Source organism: Anastrepha obliqua, chromosome 5 (genome assembly GCF_027943255.1).
Source record: "Anastrepha obliqua isolate idAnaObli1 chromosome 5, idAnaObli1_1.0, whole genome shotgun sequence".
NCBI classification, from domain to species: domain Eukaryota; kingdom Metazoa; phylum Arthropoda; class Insecta; order Diptera; family Tephritidae; genus Anastrepha; species Anastrepha obliqua.
In genome coordinates, this window is record NC_072896.1 from 111,493,451 (window position 1) to 111,506,437 (window position 12,987).

A 12,987-nucleotide genomic window follows, 5' to 3' on the forward strand; every position below is an offset into this window, starting at 1 on the left:
TTTTTTTTTGTTCTTTACTATTTAATAATTTTTTTTATTTTTTATTGTTTTTTTTTTGTGTTATTCATATTTTTTATTATACGTTAATTTTATTTCACTACTTTTTTTTTGTTATATTTTTAGAGTATTGCCTCCCAAAAGCAGTAATCGCATGTATGCGATTTACATTTTGTTGTAAAAAAATATGCAAATTATGCTCATTGAGCAGAAAGTGTTGTTTAGCTCATCATTCCTTACTTATTAATTTCATTTTGCTTTATTTTTTCTGAACCTAATTCATTAATGCACTGGTGCTTAACCATATCGATGTTTGGTGCAATGCAAAAGTCAATGTCATTGCTGTAACATTTATTGCTAATACATATTTTTATTGCTTCTATTTTGTTTTTCTTCTGCCTTCTCTTACTTGTTCAGTTATTTCGCGCTTTTGTCATGCACGTGCCTATTACACGAATATTTGCAGTATTGTTGTTACGCTCTTCTGCTTGGTTGATTGCGCCAATTTGAACTGTTGCTACTTTCAAACTCCTGCAGTTGAAATTCATACTCAATTTTATTTTATTTTCATTTACATAATATGTACACATACATATGTACGTATCCGCCAAGTTGTTTTGCTTCGATTATTCGTCGTAGACGCCCATTGTTGCTTTACGAGTATATCGTGCTACTTACTGGCTTGAATTCCAATGGCTTTCTAAGAGGCTAATTCACTCACGCTTTTATTTAATTTTATTTATTGTATAGTATTTGCCTGCTATTTGATTTAACAGCTTTCGTTAGTTATTGTCATGTCTGGTTTCTCGTTGGTTTTCTTGTTGCTTTTTATTTGCAGGAAGTCGCCACGTAATGGTGTCGCACTGAACATACACAATCCATTGTCTCTATTCAAGGGTGGTTTCAGTCGCCATCGCGAAACAGCATTGATAGTGCACGGCTTCAATGGCACCGCTGTCGACATCCATTTGCAGTTTTTACGCGATGGTAAGTAGAGTTGATAATAAACTAATTTAGCGTAATCATTCTAAAATCTTAAATTCTTATTTCTTTCCTTTAAGCCTACCTATCACGCAATTTCAACGTCATAACTGTTGATTGGCGGCCGCTAACGCGTTACCCCTGCTATTTGCATGCTTTGATCAATACGCGCTTAACAGCTCAGTGCACTGCTCAGGTACTTATTGGAATATAAAATATACACATATCTTTATTAAAACACTTATAATCTTAAAGTATTGCTGAAATCAGGAATGATGCAAAAAAATATTACTCTCTAATAAATTTAGGTTTTTATTCGCAAGTGAGAAGCCTGAGAGAATAAGAAATTAAGAAAAAGCCGTGCCAATAAAAATATAGAAAGCTGAAAACTATGGAACTTTAAAAACCATATTTGGCCAAAAACAAAGTCGAAAGAGTTGAAAATTTAAATTTAAGTAAGCAATAAATTTTGTAAGTCAACAAAAGTAGCATGAATGGCAAGGCCGAAGGAAATATTCGAGTCAATTTAAAATTTGTTCAGCAATGCCAATTTAAGCAGTTCTCTCCAGCTATTGTTAAATACGTCAGAGAACTAAAGTCATAAAAAACTTAAATTGTAAGCCATGGGATCGGCCCGGTTCTAATTTCATTGGTTTAGTAATTAGGGCATTCTAGCAACTGTGGAGCATTAAATAGAATTCTAGCTCTCGTAAAACTAAATATCACCAATGCACCTGAATAGGTACCTGCTGAAGTTAAGAGTTTTTCTTTTTAGTTTTCTTAATCAAATCAAGTACACTGGCGATTGAGAACAACAAGGAAGCTTTCCCTCAACTGACTTTACAAATTATGTTCCTAGATTTTCGAAAACAATTCGCGTGTTTGTAAGATTTCTTTTCGAATAACCAATTTTTGATGTTGTCGGAAGATTTTGTTTAATCTGCAATTATAAGTACAAAAGCGAACTAGCAATCGATACTATTACAGGTAATTCCACTTGCAGCGTTTTTGCGAATACCTATAAAGTGGAATGTAGTCAGTGAGAGTTTTGTTTTCAGTACTTGCTTGTAACATATTGGCTGCAAACACGCACCGTATAACTATCACAAAGGTAATTTATTAAATACGATTAGCATTTATTTCATACATTTTTAAGGCAGCTGCTACACAAGCACGCAAATACATATTATAGGCTCTCATTGATGGGAGCTTCTATTTGTTACTATTTTGTTTAGCGCGCAAAAGTTGTTAATAGCAAAATTATGAAAATATGTGGAAATGAGATACTATATAAGTATGCTTATAAACTCTGAATATACTTCCTGAACTCCAAATATGTATTAGCTTAAAAACAAAATTAAATTGTTACTCGATTTTTTGACGTGATAACGTCTTATAATTCGATTTAGCCGGCTGCACGCACGAAAAAATGTGTCGTTACCTTGCTCATTTGCTGTTACCTTGAATGAACTGCAAGAGAAAGCGCGGAACGAACGACAAAGCAAACAAAGCAAACGAACGGCAACGTTCGACATCTTGCTCTCTCCTACTTAAGTGAGCGTATATATGTATGTATAAGCGCATATGTACATATATAAATTCACGTATTTGTATTTGCATATGCCTTCTTATTGATTATTATTAATTTGATTTACTTGAAGAATTTAAAATAAAACCAAGTTTGTTAATAATACCTGTTGTTTTAATGTTATTATTATTAATTTTTTTATTATATATGAAGGAAAAAATGTATGGTAATATTTACCACATACCTTATAAGATATGTTGTATACTAATATATGTATATAAACATGCATATACATATACAATTTCGCGCAATTTTCAAAAAGAACAAATATATATGTAAAGATGCATACAAATCATATGGACATATCAAATATACGAATCTATTCCGTACGCAAGCAAATGTAAGCTAATGCGCTTGAACTGCAAGCGAGAGCGCGGAACGAACGACAAAGAGCACAATCGGCCCCCGCGTTCGGCAACCTTCGACATCTGGCTCTGTCCTACTTGAGTGAGCATATATATGTATGTATATGTATGTATATGCGCATATGTAGGTATATAAATTCACATACTTGTATTTGCATATGCCTTCTTCCTGTGTGCATGGTAATGAACCATTTCTCTGTTGAGAATAGGACGATGATAGAAAAAGTAGGAAATGAAAGGGAGTGTTTCGAGTGTAAAGTGTCTTGAAATCGATGATGGTGCCTCTTAGTGTTGTTGACTTATTAACGATTGATGCACAATCGAAATTGAATAATAATATCTTTCATGAATTTGATAAATGTTTCGTCATTTTTCACGTTTGTGTAAATGTAACTTGACCTATTCCATTGCAATTCCATTTACCTCCTCCTCTATATCCATACAAAATATCTATCAAACAAATAAAATTAAAATTTTGTTTTGAAAATTGCAACCATTCCATCAATATTTTCTTATGACGTTGTCACGTTAAACTATCTTCAGTAAACCGACTTTACAGACAACCTCTTTTTTGGTTAAATAGGGAAATTACGAATATACCACATATAAGATAGTGTAATAAGCGTGGGTCGATGTTGACATGCCGTGGCGGCCATGTTGTTTTCAGAGCATCTGCTATATCTGCTATTTTCACTCAGTCATTGATGTCAAATCGCCATGGACAGTGGACAGTGGACGATTGAACAGCATGAGCAAATGATAGAACTTCATTATGATATGAGGTTATGGTTATCTCTCGCGGAGCAAACGTGATTTGGTCACAAAATTCATGCCAAACTTTTTTTTGATGTAAGGTTCTCTCAAGTTTCAAATCTATTGCAATAAGCCGCAATCGAACGATAACTTTAAAATTAACATAAGAAATGCTATTGCGCAAATTCAGCCAAAGTAATACTATACTTGTAAGCCTTTGGACCAGTGCCAACGTGCGAAGCCGTGGCGGATATTTGGACGATGCCATATTTAATACACAATGGCACAATACAAATAAAGAACAGTTTGTGCAGTGAATCGACATCCCCTCTCCCTTATTGAGGTAGTTCAAGGTAGTTTCATACCTCCCTAGATGAATCGTGACACATTTGAATCTATTTAGATAGGCATTTGCCTCCTTTTTTCTAGCACTTAATAGTGCTTGTAGACTGATAAAGAGCTGTGATTTTGTGATTAATTTTTAGTAACTCGCCATAGAAAAAATCAACCCTCATAGTATTTCATGAAAAAAAAATACCAGTCTAACGGTTAGACGCGATAGAAGTGAAACCTTCCGTAAAACAAACTGAGAGAGAATGAGACGAAGGCAGCATTAGGAGCGGGATAATTATAGGTTCATTATAATATTACTATAAAGTTCATATTTTATTCATCCTCAATGTTTTCAATTTCAACAAATGATACGAGTGGCTTATGATAGCTAAAATATGATACAAATGCTTTGGTTTCGATGTTGTCAACATATCTTTGAAATACCGTGTCAATTGTTGTTTTTTTCTGTCGATATTCACGACACTTTTCTGCATTATTTTTCGGCATAATTGCGGTAAACATTTAAAAATTAAAATATTTACGAATATAAAAATACGGACGCAATACAGCACACGCGGTTGCTATTATGAGCGTCGTAGCGCGTATATTACACAGACGTACTAACATACACACAAACATTCGTAGGACGCTTGGTTTGAATTTTTTATACATATGTATGTATGCTATACTATGGCCTAGTCTATGTACGTACATACATATTTGTGTTCTGAACTTCCAGCAAAACAATGCTTATTAATATACACATATGCATCTACATACAACCACACACACAGGCCACTCACTTTATTCCTGTAAATGCCTACAGAGAACGTTAATGAATAGAGAAGTCTTAATGACTGGAAAGTGTTCATTTTCGAGGGGTACTCGTCTCGCGAAGACAATTTCACCATAGACAGATTTTTCAACAAAAATCACGCAATGCTGTGCCTATGAATGCGCGCTGGATTTCTTGAGAAATTTTACCGTATGTTTTGCTGTGGCGAGGCACATATGTACATACACACAACATATATACATATATCCGCATATATATATTACATACATATATAAATTCACAAATTTAAATTTGCTTATGCCATCATTCTGTGTGCCTGGTAATGACGCATTTTCTATATATACATATATATACGTATATCTTTTTTCTTCTTCTTTTTGGTGTCGCTTTTTCGTTTCACTTTTTCTCAAATCCTCCCAACGATTCTAAAGAAGTTTTCACTTCAAAAAAATGTAAGAGGATAAAAAATAGTGAGAATTTGAAAGTTAGGTTAGCTTACGATTTTTTTTTTTTTTTTTTTTGCAAGTAACCCAACATAAACATAAAGCATTTTAAATAAAAGCTTATATAAGCTTCCATTTTTTATACTTTTGAGTTATTATTAGCAAAGCAACAGAGCAAACACCACCTCATATTTAAGTAGCAAGTACTGGCTCCAATGACTTTGAGTAATTTTTTTGTTATTATGTATTTATTTTTTTTTTCAATTTTTTTCCTTTTTTTGTTTTGTTAATAAAATAAAAACAACAAAAATAGTAAAACTACACTTTACATTTTTCACTTTTGCCGAAAAACTGCGGTAATTTGGCTTAGCATGAAGCTAAAGCAGTATAACAGTGATTAACATAAGTATGTATACTTATGCATGTATTTCTAACGTAGGTAATAGCCGTTAGATAAAAGTAGAAATATCTGTTTTTAAAATTAATCAATGTAACATTAAAGAAATTGCGTTTTATTTTTCGTAACTGTACTAAAAAAATTTGATTTCTTTGAAAAATTACAAGTTGGTATAAATATTTTGAATTCCACCTGTCAAAAACTTGTTTAGAAAAAAAAGAGGTTGTCTGTAAAGTCGGTTTACTGACGATAGTTTAACGTGATAACGTCATAAGAAAATACTGATTGAATGGTTGCATTTTTCAAAAGAAAATTTTAATTTTATTTGTTTGATAGATATTTTGTATGGATATAGAGAATGAGGTAACATTAACATAACATAATATACTTTAACATAACATAACATAACATAACATAACATAACATAACATAACATAACATAACATAACATAACATAACATAACATAACATAACATAACATAACATAACATAACATAACATAACATAACATAACATAACATAACATAACATAACATAACATAACATAACATAACATAACATAACATAACATAACATAACATAACATAACATAACATAACATAACATAACATAACATAAAATAACATAACATAACATAACATAACATGCTGTTCAAGCAAGGTAACGACGCATTTTTTGGTGCGTGCAGCCGGCTACATAGAATTATAAGGCGTTATCACGTCAAAAAATAATAATAACATTAAAACAACAGGTATTATTAACAAACTTGGTTTTATTTTAAATTCTTCAAGTAAATCAAATTAATAATAATCAATAAGAAGGCATATGCAAATACAAATACGTGAATTTATATATGTACATATGCGCATATACATACATATATACGCTCACTTAAGTAGGAGAGAGCAAGATGTAGAACGTTGCCGTTCGTTTGCTTTGTTCGTTCCGCGCTTTCGCTTGCAGTTCATTCAATGCAATGAGTAAGGTAACGACAAACGGCAAAGAGCAAGGTAACACTAATGAGCAAGGTAACGACACATTTTTTCGTGCGTGCAGCCTGTTAAATCGAATTATAAGACGTTATCACGTCAAAATTAAGTTTATGAAACTGTGCACTTTCATTCTATTCATTAGGGTATTCTATTTAACATCTGAAACGTACTCATAGTAACAGCTAACTTTCTTTTTTCTCTTATATGCATCCCTATTTAGGTTTATTCCTTCCTCACGCATCATGGTGCGATGCGTGAAAAGATCACCTGTATTGGTCACTCACTCGGCGCCCATATCTGTGGTATGGTTTCTAATCACTTATCGATAAAACAGCATCGGATAATCGGTAAGCTGAAAATTTAATGGTGTAGCTAGTGACTAATAGGTTTGTCACATTGGGACCGTTCTGACCGTTGCGGTAACGCACTTGGCTGACGTGACGTGTAAAAAGTACCGTGGGGCCACAATGAAAGTATTGCCGCATATAAACAAAGAAAAAAAACAAATGTTCTTTCGTTGTGCATAAAAAAGCTGTTGCTAGTTGTCAAATATATTATAAAATTAATTCTTTTTGAAGCAAAAGAGGATTTTAACAGAATTTATGGTTGTCGTGGACGGTGTCTGCGACCATAACGCACATTCATTTGTCAGTACAATTTGGTTAAGCCTAACCTTTTCTCTACTCTTTCATGCTTTTTTCGAAAAAATACGGACGCATATAAATCAACTCAATTAATTTAAATTCCATTTATTTTCTGCATTTAATTTTATATAACAAAAAACACCATCAATAAAAATTTCCGCAGTACAAAACTGTTCCTCTTTAAACAGTTGTCATTTTCACCGCTCTTGCCGTACGGCAAAAGTAGAAAGTTGGCAGTTTTTGTGCGTTCCAGCATGGCGTACGGCACGTATGTGGCGCCTTCGACTCAATTGCACATAATCTATTTTGGTGTCAGGGAAATTCGTTGACACAATGGTCAAAAAGGACCCATGGCGACGGTCCTATAACGTAAAGCCGCAGGCCAAGACAGCTGATACGCAATAATCTGTGACAAGTTGGTTTTTCCGTAAAAGCACTGCATTAATTGGAAATAAATCAAAAATATTTAAAACAGTAACCAATTTGTTATACTGTAGTTCAAAAACATATATATAATATTTTTTATTTATAAAAAAATAAAAAATGCTTTCTTTGTTTATTTGAACGAGCAGCTGATTTGAGAAAGTAGACAAAATTCGCAACGGTTCCCATTGCGTTTACGTATACATAAATTCTGCGTTCGTCATTGCACAATAACAATGCTAAGTGACTTTTCATATTGACATATTCACTTCACAGGCCTCGATCCGGCACGTCCACTTATTGAACGCAAGAAAGGTCACATCTTTCGGTTATCTATTGATGATGCAACCGTTATACAGGTGCTGCATACCAATGCGGGGTTTTTGGGTCAGGAACAGAATATCGGGCATCTAAATTATTGCGTTAATGGAGGGCGATTTCAACCATTTTGTAAAGGAAACCCGATAAGTAAGAATTATTCCGTAGCCATTCCGTTGAAATTTTGCCTTTATATTTACATAAATAATTAATGTCTTTAATTTTTAGGACGGGCTCGCTGCTCGCATTACTTAAGCATTTGCTTTCTTGCCAGCGCTATGTATAAGCATAAAAAGTTTGTGGGCGTTTCTTGTCCTAACGGTTGTGTAGAATTAAGAGGACCCAGGCGTTTGCCAGTGAGTGGGAAGAGTCCTTTTGGTGTGGTTTCTCAGATAAAGGAATATTATATTGGCAACGATGCGCCAGACGAGTGAGTATTCGAAGTTTTTCTCAACACAAAATCGTGCTTTTGAGAGTTTTCATACTTGGGTAAATTCTTATATTTTAATATTTGTTTTCCTTACTATAGTGCCAGAGGTTGTTTCTGCATCGATATGCCGTTTGTAAAACATTGTCCGTTCAATGATCAGACTTGATTATAGTTAATGTAGATTATAATAGTTTAAAGTAAATTTAATGTTTAGCTAAATATAGCCACTTTTATTTAATAATTAAATTAATATATTTCTAAAATTTATTATTAAAATTGTTTGCAGTAACTCATTAAAATTAAGTTCTTTTCTATAAAAACCTATTTATTTTGTATAATTCAATAATTTAGTGAAACCAAATAATTAAAAAAAAATGTACTTTCCAACAAATTGATAAGCTTTGTTTCATTATTACAAAGAACACTGACTTAGCTAAGGTCAATGCAACACAACTTTGCTGCATTTTCTCTATTGTATCATTTTGACATTTCAATTTTCACGGTCTTTGCTGCATATATTCGCAATCAAATTGTAAGCGAAAACTCGACCGGCGCTTGGCTAGTATTCCCAGTAAGGAATCATGGACTATGAATTAGAAATAATCGACTCTTTATCTGCGCTAGCCTACGAAGGTCCCTGTCTTAAAATCGAGGGACTTGGTAAGGCTTTGGAAGGTGGTCCACGCGATGAAGTTTTCCGTGAACTTGTGGGCTGGTTGACGGAGGAATTACATGTTTTGCGAAAAACCGATGAGCATGTGGGAGAGCTACAAGATCCCAGTGAATTTGCAATGGAGTTATCAGCCATGTTAAAAGAACTGGGGTGTCCTTATCAGCGTTTTGTGGCTGGTCCGCTATCCGAACGCTTTGAAACGCGAGAAGCCTGTGCTCAACTGCTCGATTACCTTACGACTGAATTAATGGCGACGAAGATGACTTATAAGCTGCGACCAGCAAAACAAGCATTTATCATCCCTAAATCTGAAACAAATACAGCGCGTTCACTGGAGCAACTGTCGCGCGATGTTGGTTTGGGAAAACCGCCAGAGAATGTCTCGCCAAAGGCTTTCTTTGATAAACTCAATTTTAAAGTGGAAGAACTACAACGGCAAGCTAAGCCTGGTGTATTAAGTGAACCCTTAATGCGTTTACAAAAGCCGCTATCGGATGCACAATGGAAAAAATTAGACGCGATACATGCAAACCTTGACGCTGAATATAATATGCGACGCCAGATGTTGCTGACGCGTCTCGAAGTCACTATACAAAGTTTTCAATGGTCGGAAAAGATGAGATCACGCGAAAATGAAATTGTTAGTAGTTATCAGAAGAAAATGCAAGAGCTAGAAACTTTACGTTATGGCAAAGAAGACACCACCATAGTGGCACTATTGGCAGCGCGTGCCGACTTGGCCATTATAGAGAAAACAAGTTCCGCCCAAGTACGCAAAAATACAGGTTGCAAAATACAAAAACATGTGATAGGAAGTGTGCCTGATCGGGGTGGACGTGCGCATGAACACGCACCACCGCCGCCTGAAATGCCTTCATGGCAACAGCAACGCAGCTCTGGTCCTGGCGGGGGTGGAGGAGGCAACTTTCGCGGTGGCAGAGGTGGTGGCGCAGGAGGTTTTGGTGGTGGAGGCGGTTTTGGTGGCGGCCGAGGTGGAGGTGGCGGTGGCGGTGGTGGTAGTGGTGGTCACTGGCAACAGTATTCAAACGCCCCACAACAGCAACGACAGGCTCAGCCATTTGAACAACGGCAATCACACGATCAGGTGAAACTAAAAACTTGTTCTTTAAAACCATACACCTTTGGTCAAACTAAGCCTAAATTTTCTTCTTTATTTCTTATTAGCAGCCACGCAACCAGAATTGGGTCAGCGGTAGTGGACGCGTCCAAGGCACCGGCTGGTCACAGTCTGGCAACAACGGTGGTAATTATCAGGGAAGTGGTGGACGCGGTGGCGGTGGCGGTGGCGGTGGCGACAACTCTTTTCGTGGACGCTCAAATTACAATCGCGGAGGTGGCGGCAATCGGCGTTAACTTGAATTCGTAAATCTGATCCCGAATAGCCATTCTAATATAACTATAGTTATGAAAATAAAATACTTCTAATAAATTACTAAACAATTGCAAATATATACATGCATATATATTACCTTTGTATTTATATTGTTAATAACTTGCCAAACTGCCTATGTCCTTTGGTCCATCAGTTGTCTTACGGTATGTAAAAGAAAGGAACTGTTTAGCAGTGTCTGGACAGAACAAAAAGGTTGAATTGGCAATGGGCAAAATGGTTAATTTAATGTGGGGCCACCACACAAGTCACAAGTGGGATATATGTAAATATTTTGAGTATCAGGGTGAGCTCCAAATAGGTATCAAAGATTTTGGTGGCTAGCATATAAATATACTAACTGTGGAAATGAAGAAATCATAGAGGCAGTTTGTAGATCACCGACAAGTACAAAAAAGAATGTTTGCGAATTCTTCAGAGAGCGAAGAATTGATTGAGATACGTACATACATACATATATGATACTTTAGTAATATTAAGAGATTTTAATATGTGTACATACATATGCAGGTTAGGTTGAACTGGTTGACTTGCAGTCACGTATAGACCGGTTCGGTCCATAGCGATACCAGATGAAGTTCATTAGTTCTGCATTTTGAAATAGTCCAACGGCAGGGTGCTTGTTTCTATTGGGAATTTAAAGAGGCATTTCCAACCCATTGCTGAGATATCTTGAAATCCAACAAACTGTGATACCCCACATATTTTAAGCGTGGTTTAAATAATGCAGGACATCCGTAAATGAGATGCTCTACAGTTTTAGTAAGTTCTGCTTCCTACATGTCTTGCATGTCTTGTCTCGTTGTCCGAGGTTCCGATTTTTCAAGCATTCGCATGCAAATTGGCTATGTCCCAGTCGCACTACAACAATAACAACAACAACTGGGCTATGTCCTGTCAGCACGCCTATCATAGTTCTACAATCTCTTCGAGTTAGTGATAGCATAAATCGAGTACCAGCCTTCCTGCAAGTGGACAGACTCTCCCGCCTTGCCCTAAATTTTCTGATTTTTATGGATGGGCGTATACATACATACATACATATGTATAATAAATACCAAATAGAAATAATATTCCATGGCTTGCAACGAAAAATTCAAGCAGGTACAAGAATCACACCAAATTCAAGAACAGTTATAGAATATGTGTCGTCAAATATTCATATTTATTTGTAGTATTGATCAAAATCGAAAAAGATGAGATCATCAGGCGATTAAAATAGTAATACCAGTAATATACAAAAAATATAGAAATAAAAAACTAGAATACTTCTGGTGTGATAAAATGCTATTCAACTTGACAGAACAAATGTAGAATACAATGAAAGATAAATAATAACGGAAGGAAAATACAGAATATTAAAGCACATAATTTCAAATAATACAAATACAAGGATAAGCAAGTATAGGAGATCAAATAAACATATATAAATAGAATAATATGTATAGATGGGCAAAAACAAATGTGTACGATTTGCACTAAAAATAAAAATGCACCAGTATATTTAATGAATGAGATTGAATACGTAGAAAAAGTACAAAAATATTAGTTAAGAAATAATGATGAATTCAGAATTAGGTATAAACAAAGCAATAAAGTAAAAAAATAAATGTTTCATATATATCGATCTGAATTTGAATAATTTATTACCAATGAAAATAAAAAACGAGACAAGATATTTAGCATTTAAGCAGAAAAGTATAATCATTACTGATGAAGAAAAATAATCAATGAAATGTGAAGTATTTTATATACTAATCATAATAATAAATATCAGAGGCATTAGTTTGCCAGTATTTCTCGCAACAGCCGGTTAAACGCATTGGAGGGTTTCCCAAGTATATCTGCATCAGAGACCGGCATCGAATAGTCTCGACCGTCTCGTGCATCATCCTCTAAATTTGGTACAAGTAAAAACAAACGCCACCTGCTATAGAGGCATGTACGAGACGCCACATTCTATTTTCTAGTTTGTGTAGGTGACATGATTGTTGATATGTATGTATTTTTGTTTGAGCTTCGCCACGACGCCTGTTAGGTATGCATGCAAGGAATAGCAGCACAACTAGCACAATGCTTTTAAAGACAAACCATACTCGAAAGCCTCGAGAAGCTCGCGCCATAAAACGTTTCGAGCCTTAGCCGACTTCCTAAACTCCCGACCCCTGAATGCCATTATCGGAATCCAACCACCACCAAATGCAGATGAAGAGCCTCAGCTGCCTCGCGAGACTCGCGTAACTTTGGCCCAATTGTGTTCAGGATATTGTAGCAGGTTAAACTCCTACTTATCCAGAATCGACCACGGCATACTAAACATATCGCACCCTAAATACAAAAGGGTCACAACTCAGAATACTAAGATTTTCAGGAGAGACGAAAAACGTTTTATGTAAAAATTATTGTAATATTTAAAGAAAATATTGTTCCATCATGAAAATAT

The 12,987-nt window shown here is 35.1% G+C and overlaps 2 protein-coding genes across 3 annotated transcripts; both read left to right on the top strand.

Annotated features, from left to right (window-relative positions):
- The first annotated feature begins 486 nt into the window (after positions 1-486).
- LOC129248583 (lipase member H-A) lies at positions 487-8,740 on the top strand. The gene is made up of 7 exons (XM_054888196.1): positions 487-593; positions 836-984; positions 1,059-1,174; positions 6,866-6,992; positions 7,989-8,180; positions 8,259-8,460; positions 8,560-8,740. Coding segments are annotated over exons 1-7 (855 nt in total). The 5' UTR covers positions 487-591; the 3' UTR covers positions 8,627-8,740.
- A 165-nt stretch (positions 8,741-8,905) lies between these two features.
- On the top strand, positions 8,906-10,615 carry LOC129248627 (protein FAM98B). Of its 2 annotated transcripts, none has more exons than XM_054888249.1 (2): positions 8,906-10,238; positions 10,319-10,615. In XM_054888249.1, exons 1-2 carry the CDS (start codon positions 9,042-9,044, stop codon positions 10,505-10,507), a joined length of 1,386 nt encoding a protein of 461 aa, XP_054744224.1. In that variant the 5' UTR covers positions 8,906-9,041; the 3' UTR covers positions 10,508-10,615. The 2 variants fall into 2 exon arrangements, with proteins under 2 accessions (XP_054744224.1, XP_054744225.1); XM_054888250.1 differs by having other exon boundaries at positions 8,909-10,238; positions 10,322-10,615.
- Positions 10,616-12,987: the final 2,372 nt, after the last annotated feature.

Excerpts from the sequence above, each read along its gene's own strand:
- LOC129248583 (XM_054888196.1), top strand. Across the intron at positions 985-1,058 it reads TTTGCAGTTTTTACGCGATG|CCTACCTATCACGCAATTTC; the intron begins GTAAGTAGAGTT and ends CTTTCCTTTAAG. Across the intron at positions 8,461-8,559 it reads GGCAACGATGCGCCAGACGA|TGCCAGAGGTTGTTTCTGCA; the intron begins GTGAGTATTCGA and ends TCCTTACTATAG.
- LOC129248627 (XM_054888249.1), top strand. The coding sequence starts at position 9,042 with ATGGACTATGAATTAGAAATAATCGACTCTTTATCTGCGCTAGCCTAC. Across the intron at positions 10,239-10,318 it reads AACGGCAATCACACGATCAG|CAGCCACGCAACCAGAATTG; the intron begins GTGAAACTAAAA and ends ATTTCTTATTAG.